We start from the raw sequence: 18783 nt of genomic DNA, 5'->3' as shown, positions 1-18783 counted from the left end.
GGTTGTGGAGTGGTTTAGGGGACACTGCAGCAGACACTGTGGCCTTGTAGGGGATGAGTTTCCTGGAGGGGGATGGGGAGCATTGTGGGAAGTTGAGAGGCACTGTGAGACACTGTTGGAGGTTGGGGGCACTATGGAGGGCTGGCAGATTTGCAGCTGGCTGCGGACCCCCGTGGAAGGCTGGGCAGCACTGTAGGAGCCTGAAAGACATTGGCGGCTGAAGCGGCACTGTGGGCCACTCTGGGAGGTTTGGGTGCACTGTGGCCCGAGAAGGCCTACAGCTGCCAACGTTTCTCAGGCTTAGGGGAAGATTGCACACTGAAGTTTTTTTACCTTCACAGAATGTGAAAGGCAGTCAATAATATGCTTGGGCTGTTCAAGCCAGTCAGCGGATTATCTGGTCAGCAGATCAGACGGACAATTTATGATTTATTCATATCTTTGCAACTGTCTGGAACACGAAGGGGAAGACGGAGCAATTGATAAACCACTTTAGAAACCCCTGTCCTCCATCACCCTTCACCTTGACATGTATTAAGAGCTCTTCATTAATACAACTCAGTCTGGCTACAAAGGTCACATTACATAACTTATACTTCTTAGTGTTCCATGTATTATAAGATACAGGGTTGCGGTCAGAGTGTGTCCAACTACATTCGCTTATTGAAGCTGCCCGTCATTAGAATGGACCCTTAATAAGGCATCAGTGGAGGCAGGCAGTGCTGGCTTTCATTAGAGTTGGCATATCGGACCATCCCAATTTTCAGGGCAATTATCCTAAACGCTGAACAGACACAATGTGACCTGGAACTGCCTGCACTACATAGGCCGAGGTGCCATTTTGTTTTTCTTTGCCTGGAGATGGGTTTTTAAAGTGTTTTCCTACAAAGAACTTTTTGGTTATTTGGCCCATGCACCAGTAATGTATGGTTCACTCATTAATCGGCTATAATGAATCCAAAGTAATTTGTAAACTGTTTTCTCCTGAATAATTAGTTTAATTATGTTTTAAACTGCTCTTAATAAGGCTATTGACCTTTTTACCTTGGTTAAATATTTTACATTGCTCACCTGTATTAAGTTTTCAGCTGTTGGCTGCAGGGCTGGCTGTTCCGATTATTACCCAGCCATATGATTGAGGCGTTTTCTATTGCCATCTGGTGCCTGCTGTAGAACTTGTTTTCCTGCTACTGGGTTGTTCATGGTGTTAATTATTAGCATGTCCTCGTGCCGGGGTACGTAGGTGGAATGACTCCAACCAGTCTTGTTCTGAGTACAATCAAGATAAATCTAGAAAGTTTTTTGTCTTCACATATTCATAAATAACTACATCTGGACAGTGTCGTAAAAGTTTTACATTAGTCTTTTCTATACAGCAGTGGAAAAAAACGATTTTATTATAAAATGTGGTCCATCGAAAGGACCTTCCAAGAGGATCACTATATGGTATAATAGCAACAAATGTATTAATTTGAGAGATTTGTATCTGCCGCATATAATCTTGGCATGACCTGGCCCTTATTTATAGCCTTATAAAATAAAAAATGCATAATATAAGTGTAGTCAGGTTTCTCCTCTCTACCTTAATGGCAGCCAGTAACATGACATAATGGCCTCTTGTAGTCCCAGTATTGCAGAATTTTGGGTGAAGGGGAAGCGGGACAAGAATTGCTGACCAGGTACATGCTGATAGGAGTCGAAAGCAGAGTGACAGATGAGCTCATCACTGTAAGGTGGACCCAGAACAGCTTGAGCTCAGAAGAAGCAGGTTGAATGATACTGACTAGTAGGAAGGAGCTCAAGGTTTAGTCTGAATGAACACCTAAATATTTACCCCTTCGACGACAGCTGAACATCATGTATATTTGCAGTATGACTACAGCTATCATATGACGGCTTCCTGCTGGCAGGTGCAGACAGACGATTCCTTAATGACCAGTGATGTCACCAGCCCTATTCACTTACATGGCTGGAAATACCTGTATTAAAAAAAAAAAAAAAAAAGATAAAGTGAGGTTCCCCCACACTAAAGCTGCACAATTCTGGTCAAAATGAGAATCGCGATTCTTTTGCTTAGACTAAAGATCACGATTCTCAAAAACTGAATGCCAGAACCCCCCCCCCCCCCCCCCCCCCCCTCCAAATAAATAAACCTGATTTATCTGAAAATATGAATATATAAAAAACAGACCAGTGATATGTCTATAATGTTAAAGACCATATAACTCCTATGAAAAAAGCAGAATCAAACTTTGATTCTGCTTTTTTCATAGGAGTTATATGGTCTTTAACATTATAGACATATCACTGGTCTGTTTTTTTTTTTTATACATCAGAAGCAGTACCGCCAGCAACCATTGGGGCGCCTGACGAGTCGCCCCAGTGTGAACCGGGTCTAACAAACCTCTGAGTGCTTGACAGGACAGCTGTATTTATAATGGGATCAAATTACACACAGGTGGACTCTATTTACTAATTAGGTGACTTCTGAAGGCATTTGGTTCCACTAGATTTTAGTTGGGGGTATCAGAGTAAGCCCTGGTTCACACGGGTGCGATTTGGCATGCGATTTACCATTTTATGTTGGTCTATCACATGAAATCCCAATAAAATACATTTACGTTTTTGGTTGTAACATGACAAAATGTGGAACATTTCAAGGTGTATGACTACTTTTTCATGGCACTGTAAATGTTTTTTAGGCAGAGCTGCACCAGATTTTGCACCTCTCCAGTTTTAGTACATCTCCCCCCATTGTCACGTGTTGTAGCAACAGTCCACAGCAATGCGACTTTTGTGCGGTATAACAGCAGCACGTCTAGCGGTCACCAGCTTTTGCAAATGGACTTTGCTTTGAAATCAGCCATGTAGCTTGGCCTTACATTAGGATGTAGAGATAAAACAGACGGCATAGGGAGATCTGACAATGAGCCGTTCTGTACTTCTGGAGCAGGCACACAGCTACATTTTGTCAGGCGCATTCATAATGAATTGTGTCTGCTTGGCACACAGGCTGCCAGCCTCACAAAGGCTCCTGTATTAAATCAGGTGCTCAGCGAGTCCGTATATAATTGAGTCAATAATGACATTTCCTCTGGCAGTCTGAAAGCATAAAAAGGTGCAGCCATGTTTTTCATCATAAACGCACAAGAGCGCTTTGTATTTTCTGAGGCTTCCTGTTAATCAACCTACCAAATTTATATATATTTTTTTAAATTTATGCCTATAAGAAAAAAAAAATACCAGCGCCATTCATTAGCCTGTAAGTTTACGCTTAATTGTAGTAATTTAGTGGTATGTGTAATTTTTTTTTCCTGCTGGCATGGTAATGTTAGCCCCAGCAGTTTTATGGCTGACATATAATTGGCTCCTGTGCAGAAAAAACAGCTTGGACCTCCAAGCAATGTCCATTTGCTTCTCATATTGTGTATCCCCACAATTCTACATGAAGAAAGGTCCTCTCCAGATAAAACTGATATTGCAAGGATTGTAGATGCAAATAAATGCCATTTTGTGTGCATGAATGCATCATTACAATTTTAATTTTTTTTTATTTATGAATTTGACTTAGTATTGTACAAAGAAAAATATTGCGCTTGTTTTGCAAAAATGTGAAGCTGCGATCAAAAGTGTTATACTACACAAAGACAAATTGTAAAGGGAAGGAGATCGCGCTATAATTAAAATGACAGTGAATGGTGAAAAAAGTTCAAATCAATGTAGAAAGTCCCGCCACACAGGCAAATTCATAAACAATCTCCCAGGTGCACCAACGAAATCCACAAGAAGAGTGCTTTAAAGGAAAGATCCTCCACAAAGATTACAAAGGGCCTCTTACCGGATGGAATTGATCTCCAGATTATAAGAGATCTCACACAGCATGATAAGAGGTACTGGAATACTATCACACAGGCAGCCACAGCATTGGAATCCTTATCAGAGTGAGTCCTCATTAAGCCAGAAGCTTCCCATTAGAGCATCCACAGGTATGCAAGAAAACAAAAGGCTCACATAGTGTAAAATCCTTTTTTTAAATATAAGAAGTAGATGAAAACACACTTACATGAAATCGATAAACGAGCACATAAAAGCCGGCCAGCTTTGGAATCACAGCCCGTATCGGGTGAAAGGTACGCGGTGACGTCAGCACGCCGCCTCCCAACGTGTCTTTCCGATTGCCCCCACAATGTGCGGGTCTGGGGCACCAGCAACAACATCCTCCCCAGACCCGCACATTGTGGGGGCAATCGGAAAGACACGTTGGGAGGCGGCGTGCTGACGTCACCTCGTACCTTTCACCCGATACGGGCTGTGATTCCAAAGCTGGCCGGCTTTTATGTGCTCGTTTTTTATCGATTTCATGTAAGTGTGTTTTCATCTACTTCTTATATTAAAAAAAAGGATTTTACACTATGTGAGCCTTTTGTTTTCTTGCATACCTGTGGATGCTCTAATGGGAAGCTTCTGGCTTAATGAGGACTCACTCTGATAAGGATTCCAATGCTGTGGCTGCCTGTGTGATAGTATTCCAGTACCTCTTATCATGCTGTGTGAGATCTCTTATAATCTGGAGATCAATTCCATCCGGTAAGAGGCCCTTTGTAATCTTTGTGGAGGATCTTTCCTTTAAAGCACTCTTCTTGTGGATTTCGTTGGTGCACCTGGGAGATTGTTTATGAATTTGCCTGTGTGGCGGGACTATCTACATTGATTTGAACTTTTTTCACCATTCACTGACTTAGTATTGGCCTCTTGCAGTCCACTGCACAGCAGAGCTCAGACTGGCAGATGGAAAAGCAGCACAAGGAGCAGTTGTGCTGCAGTACTCATTTGCTAGCAAGCAGCACACAGAGAAGGAAAGAGCAAAGTGACAGGGAGATGAGCTTATTGGGCTTCTGCTTTTTTCTTTTACTGTCCCATCACTTACCGTTTGGGGGTGGGGTAAAATCGTGTATTTTTTTCGGTCGTTTTGTCGCACGTATTCATGCGTATTTGCGCCTTTGCATACAGCGTCGTCCAACGTTTTTGTACTTCGACGTTTTTTATTTTAGCCAATAGGAAAAATTATCATCTTTTCATCACTTGTTGCTATGTTTGTAGATTTTTTTTTTTATCTTCTGCCTGGGTGAAATGTTCTATTGATTAAAGCGACAAAACGCCCGTAGAAACGCTTGTTGTCGCGCTAGACGCTGGAATCAAGCGTTTTCATTACTTTCTATGGGAAATACAAACGCTCAAAAACGCCCAAACCGCCCAACAAAAAAGGGTCCGGAACTTGTTTGAGCTTCAGGCATTCGGCGTCAGGCGTTTATGGAGATGGTTTACATCTCCACTCCAAGAGAATAATGTATTTTTTCCCCTCTAGCGTTTTGGAGCGTCGCGCTTCAGACGTGAATGGGGCCTTAAAGTGATTTGTAAATTCTTAAACAAAAATAAAAATAACAAACATGTTGGCTCCATGCACACTGAAGCTAGAAAAAAGCTATAAAAAACGCCAGTAGCTTTGCAGGGAGCCTTTCAACGTTTTTTAGCGTTTTTACAATCGCGTTTTTCGGCGTTTTGTGTTTTGTAGCGTTTTTTTCCCACCGGAAAACGGCACTTTGAACGCAAATTTCGGGCGTTCAGAAAAAAGCCAAAAAAAATAAAGGTCATTAACACTAAAAAAACGCCCAGGTGTGCATGGGCACATTGGCTAACAGAGTTCAGTTATGGGCTTTTAAAAAAAAGCCAAAACGCCAATAAACTATAGTTTTTATTAGCGTCAATGTGCATGGAGCCTTATACTTCCCTCCTCTGTGCAGTTGGTTTTGCACAGAGCAGCCCAGATCCTCCTATTCTGGGGTCCCTCTTTGCTTCTCCTGACCCCTCTCTCTAGCCGAGTGCCCCCACAGCAAGCAGCTTGCTATGGGGGCACCCGAGCCGAGCTGTAGCTCTGTGTGTCCATTCAGACATGGAACTGCTGTTTGGACCCCCCCTCCCCTGATTGGCTAACTGACTTTGGCAGCCGTGGGAGCCAATGGCACCGCTGCGCTGTCTTGGCCAATCAGGAGGGAGAGTCATGGTCAGCCGAGGGATTCGTGGACATCAATGTACAGAGAGGGGGCTCGGATAAGGTTTAGGGTGTGCTGGGGCTTAGACTACATTAAGATAAAAAACCTTCTGTCTTTACAACTCCTTTAATGGGACATTAACATGGATTTCGCCTTTACATTATCTGTCTGCGTGCGCTGACCCTTTAAAGACCAGTAGATAATTTTGTACTTTTCACACTCCCCACTCATTAGCCCTGCACTCTGTATATTACATATGCCCAACACCCACAATCTAATTACATACAGTGAGGAAAAAAAGTATTCGATCCCCTGCTGATTTTGTATGTTTGCCCACTGACAAAGAAATGATCAGTCGATCATTTTAATGGTAGGTTTATTTTAACAGTAAGAAACAGAACAACAAAAAAAATATCCAGAAAAAAACGCTTTTCAAAAACGTATAAATTGATTTGCATTTTAATGAGTGGGTATTTGATCCCCTAGCAGCAAGATTTCTGGCTCCCAGGTGTCTTCTATACAGGTAACAAGCTGAGATTAGGATCACTCTTAAAGGGAGTGCTCCTAATCTCAGCTTGTTACCTGTATAAAAGACGCCCATCCACAGAAGCAAACGATCAGATTCCAATTTCTCCACCAAGGCCAAGACCAAAGAGCTGTCCAAGGATGTCAGGGCCAAGGCTGGAATGGGCTACTAGACCATGGCCAAGCAGCTTGGTGAGAAGGTGACAACAGCTGGTGCGATTATTCGCAAATTGAAGAAACCTAAAATAACGGTCAATCTCCCTCGGTCTGGGACTATTTAATAAAGAATATACAAAAAATTTAGCAATCCAACCTTGATGTATATCACAGATATAGTGAGAACGAAAGGCTATAGGATCTCAACGCGTTTTCCTACTGTTGCTTCTTCAGGCGTTATAGAATAGTGCTGGTAATGACAAAGATAATCATTGTTGCATATAAATACATTTACCTATGTAATCATTACATTAAATATATTACTACTGGTATGGTAGTAATAGGTGGTGCTGCTTGGAACCAAAGAAAGGATGACAATTTGGAACGAACAAGCGGGACTTTAAAGGTACCATCAGTAGTAAAACATCTTGGTTTTATAAAAATATTAATTTTATTTAGAATGTTTCTTTTAAAATACAATAACTGTTCATAAAGACATATCATCTGAATAACATGTGCAACCACTTTTCACTCTACATGTTTCGCACATAAGAACTTCCTCAGGAGCTTTCGGAAGTGTTGCAGGAAGTTTAAGTACTAAAAAAAGAAACAAGCATAAAAAGTTTATACTTATAAAATAACTGTCAAAAAATGATTTTGTAAATATACATCAATAAAAATAAAAAAAAGTAAACATTTAATTACAAAAGAATAAATAATAATGAGCTGTAAATGTTTTACAAACATAGAATGAGGACAGGGGTGAGGGGCCACAAGCGGTACAAGTCTCTAGTTCAGTCATCCCTGAAGGGAGGGCACAAAATGTGGGGGGGGGGGGGGCTTCTAACCAGTGTTAATTTTGACATCAAATTTTGATTTAGACACCTGAATTGTTTTGTTTTAGTCATATTTTAGTTCTAATAGTGTTAATTCTTAGTGTTAATTTCGTCAATTAAATATTTTAACTAAATTAAAGCTGGCTCAAACTAGGATCAAGGTCTTAAAATGTAATATAATATAAAGATTAACCTGTATTCTCAGCGTGTAAAAATAGATAGATTTATCTGTGATCTACACCATGTTTTGGATTGTTAAAATTTTTGTATATTCTTTATAAATGTTTATTGTGGGTCCAAGGCTGGAAGTGTCTGGTATATTTTAATGATGGCTTGTTTGATATTATACCCGGAATCCGTTTTTAATGGGATGTAATAAAATGATTTTTTTATATGTAGCACCGCGAGTCCCGTATTTTGTTTAACAAATTTATTGTTGGCGTACAATTTAGGGATGTGGTGCTTGGTATACCCAATCATATTGGTATACCAAAGCTCTGGTCTGTTGGTGGACTCCTAGCGCCATTGCATGCTACATTTAAACTTTCTTTCACATCATTCGACCCTATGCGAGGCAGCATGTTGTGTTGTGTTCCAAAGTGTCGTAAAGCTCTGTGTTGCAATAAAATGTGTTCAGGTGTTCTAAAAAAATCCTGGACTTATAAAAAGTCTTGACCGCGCCACTTCCAGTGCGGCTATGTCACGAAACAGCTGTTCGCGGGGCTTTGCCGTGCATGCGCGACTTCACCACTGTTTTATCGCGCTTGCGTGGGTGCAATTTTCGGGTCCAAAAAAATTATAGACCCGAGCGGGTGGGCAGAGTGGTGATTTGTTTAAACTTGTCATCGACAGCACCGCTCCCAGTCTGTTCTTTCTACTAACCCGTAACCGAGGGAAAGTGGGAGATAGAGCGGTGCTTGGAGAAGGGGGTGGGCCCCGTGCATAGCACTGTGTACTCGGTACGGGTTAGTAGAAAGAACGGGCTAGGGCGGGGGCTGGACGCGGTGCTGCTGATAACAAGTTTAAACAAATCACTGCTCCGCCCACCCGCTCGGGTCTATAATTTTTCTGGACCCCAAATTGCATCCGCGATAAAACAGTGGTGAAGTTGCGCATGCGTGGGAAAAGCCCCACTGACAGCTATTTTGTGACGTAGCTGCACCGGCATCCTTTCATTGCATTGCACACTAATACAGCAATACAGTTGGTGTGACCAACCTCGTATAAAGCAAGTCTTGTATTTGGGACTGCGTTGGTCATTGCAGCCCAATGAGGCTGGTATGCATGAGTACCTGGGACCCATTCACACCATGTTGCTGCAGTAAGGCATGTCAGCACATGTTAAGTGCATTGGTGTGGTGGCAGTTATTCTAAATGGCACGCCAAGGCACCTTGTGATGGATGCTGCCAAAAATGGCACCACATTGCACCAACACAAATAACTAAAGCACGCTGTAACGACATGTGAATAGGCCCTTGAGGGCTTTTTTCCAGCTGTGATTGTACACTGCGCTAGGGGATAGTGCCACCCAACTAAGCCCTTCATCTGATTAGAGCTCAGTCTGTATGATATTAAATCAATGACCATCTAGAGGTGAGCTGGCTGTCCCTGGTCACGTGACTCCTCCTTCTTGCTGGTAGCTGGTGTCATTTAATATCGGCTCTGAGTGTTGTGCGCTCCTCTGTATTTGTGCACACGGCCCCGCAGTGCAAAAGTGGCATGCTAGAGAAATTGCAGGCTAGCAACGTACAATTTTCCTGCTGCGGTCTCTTCTGATATGAAAGTCAAGGGTTGCTTCAAGGGTTGATTTGTTCATAGCATCCAGCTCCATCGTTTTTTGCCATTAGAAACTAAAGTGGACTGGCTAAATGTACAAGAGATCTAGAATATCTTTCATGTCTTCTAAGCCAGTAATCTCACTTGGTGGCTTTTTTATTTTTTATTTTGTTGTTTTAGCTTACAGCATATTGCAGCAGTGTCAACCCCCTCCCTGCTACCATCTCCGTGGGTGGTGGTGCCAGAACTGGCAGAAGGATACAGTACATGAATATACGTGTGTAATAAGGTTTAAAGTTATACTAAAGGTTCCGTTTTTTTTTTGTTTTTTTTTAAATAACATATACTTGCCTCCGCTGTGCAGTTCATTTTGGACAGTGTGGTCCCATCGTCCTCTTCTGGGGTCCCTCGGCGCGTCTTGCGGCTCCTCCCCACATTAGATAACCCCCTAGGAGAAGAGCAGGGGGATTACCTTGCTGGCGCACTCTCGAGTCCATCATTCCTGCGTCCATGGCCGCCGAATGCAGGACTCGACCCCGCCCCTCGGCGGCCCTGTTGGATTTGATGGCAGCGCAGCCATTGGCTCCCGCTGCTGTCAATCAATCTATCCAATGAAGAGCCAAGAACCCCCTGGGCAGAGAGACTGCGTGTCCTTGCCGTGGGACATTCCAGGGCTCAGGTGAGTAAAACTGGGGGGGGGGGGCGATCTCGCGGTGGAGACCACCGTTATCGTTTACAGGCCCGCCCACTGAAGAGATGGATATCTCGGTTGTGGCAGCAGCTGCTGCCGTTACCGAGATATTCATCTTTAAAAACAGGACGTATATATACAGTGGGCGGTTAAAGTTAAGAAACGGGGGGGGGTGGGGGCTGCCGAAGGTGACATGTCACATTAAAGTTGAGAAACGGGGGGGGGGGGGGGGAGCTGCCGAAGATGACATGTCACATTAAAGTTGAGAAGCGGGGGGGGGGGGGGGGGCGCTGCCGACGGGGTGAGGGGCTGAAATTGACTTCTCACCAGGCGGGGCCTCAAGTAATTTGGGGGGCCCTCCGCAGCCTTGCAGGGGCCCTAAGCGGCTTGCCTAGTGAGCCTATAGGGCGAATCGGCCCTGTGTGTGAGTTTGATCCGTGTGCAATGCGAATTCAGCTCTATAGACTGGCATTCCCTGAAATGCGAAGTCGCGGTAAAATTGCGCGATTTTGAGATTGCAGCAGTGTGAACCTATCCGGAAGGAGCCATCAGAAGATGGGTAGATTGTAGTCATAAAGGGTAGGCCGTGACTTTTAAACACTGCTTAATTGGTACGAAGGGGTCCAAAGTGTGCCATTTAAAATATCCCCTACACCATTATACCACCACTACCAGCCTGAACTGTTGCTACAAGGCAGGATGGATCCATGCTTTTACTTTGTTTACACCTAATTCTAACCCTACTATCTGAATGTCGCAGCTGAAATTGAGACTCCTCTCGCCAGGCAACATTTTCCAATCCTCTATTATCCAATTTTGGAGAGCCTGTGCAAATTGTAGTTTCTGTTTCCTGTTCTTAGCTGACAGGCGTGGCACGTGGTTTGGTCTTCTGTTGCTGTAGCCCATCTGCTTGGGCTACAGCAACAGGTTCGATGTGTCGTGCATTCAGAGATGGTATTCTGCATTCTTTGGTTGTAAGGAATGGTTGTTTGAGTTACTGTTACCTTTCTATCGTCTGTCCATTCGCCCACACAAATGCCGCTCACTAGATATTTTCTCTTTTTCTGACCATTCTCTGTAAACCCTAGAGATGTTTGTGCATGAAAATCCCAGTAGATCAGCAGATTATGAAATAATCAGACCAGCCCGTTCGGCACCAACAACCATGCCACACTCAGTCACTTAAATCCCCTTTTCTTCCCCATTCTGATGCTCGATTTGAACTTCAGCAAGTCATCTTTACCACATCTGGATGCCTAAATGCATTGAGTTGCTGCTATGTGATTGGCTGATTAGCAATTTGTGTGCCAAACAATTGAACAGGTGTACCTAATAAAGTGGCCAGTGAGTGCATAATATTATGCCGCGTACAGACGGTCGTTTTTTGTGATGAAAAAAAAACGACGTTTCGAATCATGAAATAAAACGACGTTTTTGAAACTTCATTTTCAAAAACGACGTTGCCTACACACCATCGTTTTTTAAAATGCTCTAGCAAAGCGTGGTTACGTTCAGCACGTACGACGGCACTCTTTTCCATTGAAGCTAGCTTCATAACTTGCTTCTGAGCATGCGCGGGTTTAAAAACGTCGTTTTGAAACGTCGTTTTGCCCACACACTATCATTTTCATTGACACAAAAAACGACGTTTTGAAAAACGACACAAAAAATTCGAGCATGTTCGAATTTTTTTTTTGTTGTTTTTCAGAAGACATAAAACGACGTTTTCCCCACACACGGTCATTTTAAATGACGTTTTCAAAAACGTCGTTTTTTTTCATCACAAAAAACGACCGTCTGTACGCGGCATTATACACAAATACAATGATACAATACTTTTTTCATTATATAATGCAATGCTTATTTAAATGATACAATGCTTGTTTCAATATAGATTGGGTGCCTTCTGGTTTGTAGGCGTTTAGTCTGGTGGTAGGGCAATGATGGAAAGGTAAGTAAAGGATGTGTACTTGGCCTACTATAAAGTGAATCTATTACTTTGCCAGCTATAGCCCAGGTACAGGTTCACTTTAAATGATTTTTATGTTTTCATCTATGGCTGATATTCGTATTCACATGGCGTTCCAGCAGGCTTCTCTGTCAGGGCACATACTGATCCTCTCTAATAACAGGGAAAGTCGCTCCTGCTACCTTGCCCGCTCCCTTTAATTGACAGTGATTGACAGTTATGCCTCCTTTCTCTCCGGTTAACCGTTACCTTCAGTGTCCTCTTCTTTCTGTGACTAGGCAGCCATCACATCAAGCAATAATGCCAACCTTCAGGTAACATTGAACTAGATTGAATGTACTGCTCTGAACTTGGCTTGTATATCAGACCGCTGCTGAGAAGCCAAGCAATGTGTGCATCTTAACATGGCTTCATTATAATTTCCACAAAGCTATAACTGCTTTAGTGTTCCTGAGGTTCTCATGATAGTTGGGGCCCATGTAGACAGCCTTTGGTGTGTTTCGAGTGGGTTTTGCATTCCAAAACAAATGTATGGAAATGCAAAACCTGCTTGAAGCATGTAAAAGCAGGTGAGATGGAGGTCAACTACAAGTGAAATGCATCGGTCAATGAGTTCTGTATGATCTCAGAAGCGTCCCAAACTGATGGCTCATCAACACAGACCCTTAAATACATAGGTAAAAATTCAATAAACTGGAGCTATGCAACCACTCTTCCTTCTAAAGATGTCATAGACTAGTTCTGAATCGGAAATAAAATCCTCCGCTTCCATGAATACTGGGGCTTTCCTTGCAATACTTCTGGCACCATAGACCCATCATGGTTTTAACACATAGAACATTAACTATATTGCAAACACAAATTCCCTGATGATATCTATTTCAGATATTTGTAAAAGATAAAGGAGAATCTCAATCCTTCCTCTCCCTCCTCCACTCCCTACTCCTCTCCCTCCTCCACTCCCTACTCCTCTCCCTCCTCCTCTCCCTCCCCCTCTCTTCCTTCTCCTCCCCCTCCTCTTCCTTCTCTCCTCCCTCTCCCTCCTCTTCCTTCTCTCCTCCCTCCCCTTCCTTCTCTCCTCCCTCTCCCTCCCCTTCCTTCTCTCCTCCCTCTCCCTCCTCTTCCTTCTCTCCTCCCTCTCCCTCCTCTCTTCCTCCCTCTCCCTCCTCTTATTACCTCTCTTCCCCCCTCTTCCTCTCTCCCCCCCTCTTCCTCTCTCCTCCCTCTCCCTCAAAGACATACACACTACAGTATTTTTTTCACACCTTCCCTAAAACTATTGCACAGTAAACGAAGAATGCTTTCAGCTTCTCTGGCAGCCCTCTGACAACATTCTATGGGACAAAACACGTAAGGGCGGAGCCAAGAGGTGAGATCACTCTGACCCTGGCAGGCAGCGTTTGCTTTTGTGCGAATAACTAGCTGTTTTCTGTCCCGTGAGTTCATTAATGTTATTAATATAATAATGACGATTGGAAATGCAAAACTATAAAGTCTCCTTCTTCTCTGTGTGTGAGGCGCTACCTGGGGTGGATGTGAAATTTTTGTGAATCCCGCTCACAGTTGATGACGACTCATCGGTTAAGGACAAGGCATCATTTTGTTGTGTTTTGCGCTATGCACAGTTATTTATTTGTTTTATTTTTGTTTTCAATACTTGCCAAGCACCCTCCTAACCTTCAGGTTTAAAGGGTATATGCAGTAAAACGGCTAAGTATATTCCGTGTCCCATGGCATTACACCACTCTATGCTGATCGTAACCTTGACCTAACCCTTAAACTCAATCTCCAAAAACCAGTCTGATTTGTAGAGCAACCATTGTGACACCACTTACAATTCCTGATCTCCTTTTTACTTTAATTAAAGAGAGTGGTGATACAAAGGTAGGGGTGGGCGAGTTCTTACTGGAGTCTGGTTTAGGAAATCCGCTAATCAGAAAATGAGACAAGCTTTACACCGGTAATATTTAAAGTTATAAACAGCTCAGCTAATGCAATTTTTTTCAAAATGCTTTTCATTTGATGAAGTTTTTTGAATGTTGTGGTGAAGGTGTGTTCCACTCCTGCTTTTATTTGGACATGCATATTTTCACAGCTGCTTTCCCTAAAGTTGACGTTAAGTCTATACTAACCTTACCTATTTTCCTATCTCCTCCTATTGTGCCAATTGTCCTTTTAGTTTATCCTCCTAGCTAGCTAAGGGGACGACCCTGTAATGCATACCAATAGCAGCTGCAGCTCCCAATCCTGGAACAAAGCTAATGAGGGGCAGTCATAATGCATGCTAAGGCTTCATTTCCACTGGCGTTTTTACAGCCACTTTTTTTAGCCTTTTTTACAGCTTAAAAACGCCTGTCCATGTTTATTTTTTTTATTTTTTTGTGAGCTGGAGCTCAAAAACACTGCCGCAGCGTTTTTGAGCATTTTTATTGTCTGGCGTTTTTACAGCTTTTTTTATTGCTGGAGCCACAGAACGCCCTGGTCCCGCGTTTTTTTTACAGCTCAAAAACGCCTATGTCATTTGCAGCTCAAAAACGCCTATGTGGGCATGATGCCATAGAATAACATGGACAGGCGTTTTTAAGCTGTAAAAAACGCTCAGAAAAGTGGCTGTAAAAACGCCAGTGGAAATGAAGCCTAATAATCAAGATCTGTGGTTCAAGCAGAGCCAACATGACCTTCCTGCAGTGGCTGTGTTCCTGGGGAGATCACAGCATTGCTAATTATTATAAAAGTTTTTAGCAGTTGGGGTTGGAGAAAAGTGAGATGGAAAGGAAAAAATTAATTGATGAGGTTTAGTGCAGACTTTAGTAGTCGCCTGCCACACTCATTCATGGGGCTTGCACAACTCGCATAGGGCACCAAACCAGAATTCATAATATACAAGTGTTGCATGATGAAAAGGTCACATTCTATGTTCAGGTGATTGTGGAATTTTAACATTAAAATTAGGGGTCTACCGATATCGTTTTCTCAGGGTCGATACCGATTTTTTTTTTCTGCCTTTCAGGCCGATTGCCGGTATCGGGTACTGATCTATTGTAGATTTTAGAACTTCCGCTCTAAACAACGGTACTGGGGTGATGTGTGCAGCTGCATGCATCAGCCCAGTACCACCCCCTGAAGCAATATTGGTAATGTTGGGAAGTTTTGTGACCGTTACAGATGCTTCAAAAAAAGTGAAATAGCGGCCACACCGATAATCGGTCGACTCCTAACTAAAATCCATTTGGCCAAATGTACTAAATATTCAAAGAACGCTACTGAATTTTTTTTTTAAAATGGACGTGTGACATTCAAAAGGGAAAAAAAATTACATGATATTTCTTTCTTCTACCCTTAGATAGAAGATGAGAAGCTTACTCTCCAGATGAGCTCCACCCAACCAATGCCGGCTCCTGATACCTGCCTCAAGGCTCCTGACCAAGCTGCACCGCCTACAGACCCCTCCCCTCTCGACAAGAGTAAAGGCTTCTTCGCTGACGAGTCTGAACCTCTCCTTCGCTGTGACTCCACCTCCAGCGGCTCCTCTGCCCTTAGCAGAACAGGCTCGTTTATAACCAAAGGTAATGATGTAGGCCTTTCTACTTTTGTGATTTACAAATACCACAGTACTATAATAATTAACATAATTACGGTGTAGTATAGGAAAGGTAGACATGCTTATTTGTATCAGTGATGTGCAAGTTAGAGCTGGAGAAACAAGATATACCTGTGCTCAGATCCCAATAGCTTATACATGCATATAATCTACTAGGTGCTAAAGGGGTGTGATCTTGTTTCTGTTGTATTGCAGGTCAATGGCGTTGTTTTCCGTGTATTTTTAATGTTAACATTTGGTCACACCCTTTTAGCACCTGGTAGATTACATGCATGTACAAGCTATTCGGATCTGAGCACAGGTATATCTTGTTTCTGTTGTATTGCATGCCAGTTACCAGACCTAAACCTTGTAGCTCTCCCCCATTTTGTGTGTGTTTGCCCCAAGTTGGAGCTGTGGGACACATTTGCACCTTACTGTGTGGTGCCTGCTCCTCTCTATAGGGTTGATAGGACATTGTGTTGAAGGAATGTAAAGGTGGGAGGACAGGAGTATGCTAGACTTGGGATTCAGGGCCACACATGCATACAGTTTAGGTATGAGTTTGAGGGTTACTGGAGTGAGCAGAAAAATATATCAACGTAGTAGATGATGTGTATAGTCAAGCTACTGTTAATGGGAACCTGAACTGTGGAAGCTGAGGAAAAAAGCAAGCAGAGGACAAAGGACTTATTACCTGCAGGCTCCCCGAAACAGACGTCTTCCGCATGACTGATTTGCCATTCACAGTGTCTGCAGATTATCTATATTATAGGGAACATCTGGGAAAATTAATTGTTCCAAAGCAGTACCCTGGTTACTAGTCCTTTTAAGCCACTGTAATGAGATATCGGCGCCCAGGAAGCATGGAGGGGGCAGTGGGCACACTTTCAGGTGTCAGAAAAACCGATTGGGCGGCTGTATAGCTGCCCAGTCACTTTTATTACATTTCTGACAGCTTGTGAAAAGACCGCACAAAAATACACTGTGGGGGTTATTTACTAAAACCAAAAAGTGCAAAATCTTTTGCAACTCTGCATAGAAACCAATCTGCTTCCAGGTTTTAGTGCCAAAGCTTAATTGAACAGGCTGAACTCGAAGCTGATTGGCCATCATACACAGCTACACCAGGTTTTTTGTGCACCAGTTTTAGTAAATCTACCCCAGTGTGTATAAAACCCTCCACTGCCACTGACCTAAGCCTTGCGTCGGTAGTAGTAAATGGCTTAAGGCAGTAATAAACCCAAAAACTAAAAATTGTATAAAGTACAGCTTACCCATAAATGTGATGGTTGCATTCGTTTTTCTTTTTTAAGTTTTTTCCCCTCAATTTTACCTGGTGATCCAGCCAATAACTTCCTGTATTAGGGCAACCCCACTCTGGTTGTCAGTCTGTGGAAAGGGCAGGGGCGGACTGACAACTCATGAGCCCCCCGGGCAATAGATTATGGGGCCACACAGTATACACACACATACAGTAAATACATACACACACTGAAAAGGTACTGGAGAGGTGGGGCAGTTATAATCTTTATAATCTTGGGATTTTTAGACCACAAGGATGTCGGTAAGGGACATTTCATAAAAACATAGAATTTTACATACTGGCCCTGGTTTTACTGAGGCTGGCAACCCTGATGGGGGACCCCCCAATGGCATGGGGCCCTCGGGCAGTGCCCGAGAGCCCGAATGGTCATTCCACCCCTGGGAGAGGGTAGTGTTTTTAGATATACCAGTAGATTTAAATGAACTTGACTAACAAACTAAAGCTAAACTTGAGCTAATACTTTTCAAGCAGTTACAGAAAAAAAAATTCCCCCTCTTCTTGTAATAGAGAATTTACATAAAGTAATAGAAGCTGACCATTGTAAGCACCCATCGGTGATAAATGGTTTGTCTCCATCCTCTTATTGCCACTTTAGCTGGACAGCTTGGTCTGTTAAAGGTAGTTGAAGAATAAAAGTGCCTTGCTTGGATCAACAGGTAAAATGAAAAAACGTAGAAAAGGGAAAATTAATGCAGCCACCACATATAAGAATTGGTAAGCTGAAAAAAAAGTAATTTTTTTGGTTTAAAACCACTTCAAGTCAACGACCTTTGTAATAAGGGTGCTGCTCTGAAATCCTAAGAAAAATAGACTTGACAAATAGACTCCTGAAATACTCCAGTAGATGAACAATGTACCGTAAGTTGTGTTCCAAGGAACACAGTGTGATTTTCAAATGTCTGGTTCACTGATGCATTTCAAGGTTGGTTGAAGTAGATTTTGCTGACAATAAATATTTATTCAGAACACACGTTAATGTCATCCTGGCTTACCGAATAATGTCTTTACTCTTTTCCTAATACAGAAAAGAAAGACACCGTTCTGCGCCAGGTACGCTTGGACCCCTGTGACCTGCAGCCCATCTTTGATGACTTGCTGCCCATCCTGAGTCCAGAGGAGCTGCAGGTCATTGATGAGATTTCGCAGGCAGAGGATAAACTGGACCGCCTCTTCGAGATCGCCGGCGTCAAGAGCCAGGAGGCAAGCCAAAAACTCCTGGACTCCGTCTACAGCCACCTCCCTGACCTGCTGTAGCCTTAGAAATGAGAGTTCAGCTTGCCTTTGTAACAAGTGGTTTCACTGCTTTCTTCATACCATCCATGACCATCTTCAACCACCCAAAGCCAACAACGCACTGGCCCTTTTCTCTGGATGCGTCAAATAAAACTGCAAATAACTTCATTTGCAGCTTTGTACATATCATGTTTATTTCAGTTTAAGGGAATTCACATCTCTTCATTGGCAGAGCACATTTTTTTGTGTTTCATGTGTTGGACATTGCTTGGGACATCTTGTCCAGCATAAGCATTTTTTTTTTTGCATTCAGAAGGCATTCCAAACATGCTCGGCACCATATGATAATCAGGATGCATTCTACAGCCACATCGACAGATCCCATACTCTAGTACGGCCTTTTGTCCAACAGCTGCTTGATTGACAGTATTTATTGTTGAACTTTGGGCTGCGTCTGCTGATCTGTTTTTGGATTACAGTTAATGGGCTGGAGATGACACCTACCTTTCTGGCTGCTAAATAGACTTATAATGCATGGTACATACCTACAGTATACTGCAGTCGGTACGCTAAAGATGGTTTAGAATCCTTAAGTGGAAATTCTATGACCTCACTGGTGCCTGTTTGAAGGATTGACTG

The 18783-nt window shown here is 42.9% G+C and overlaps 1 protein-coding gene across 1 annotated transcript in view; it reads left to right on the top strand.

The window, feature by feature from the left end:
• The window catches only part of TNFRSF21 (TNF receptor superfamily member 21), a 180374-nt gene extending 161925 nt beyond the window's left edge, over positions 1 to 18449 (top strand). The window contains exons 5-6 of the mRNA XM_040348476.1: positions 15348 to 15570; positions 17936 to 18449. Of these exons, the coding sequence (XP_040204410.1) occupies positions 15348 to 15570; positions 17936 to 18165 (453 nt within the window). The 3' untranslated portion in view covers positions 18166 to 18449. The remainder of the gene's footprint in view (positions 1 to 15347; positions 15571 to 17935) is intronic.
• Positions 18450 to 18783: the final 334 nt, after the last annotated feature.

The sequence above is a fragment of the Rana temporaria genome, chromosome 4 (assembly GCF_905171775.1).
Source record: "Rana temporaria chromosome 4, aRanTem1.1, whole genome shotgun sequence".
NCBI lineage: Eukaryota > Metazoa > Chordata > Amphibia > Anura > Ranidae > Rana > Rana temporaria.
Note: the sequence above shows the minus strand (reverse complement) of the source record. Positions and strands in the feature narration are given on the sequence as shown.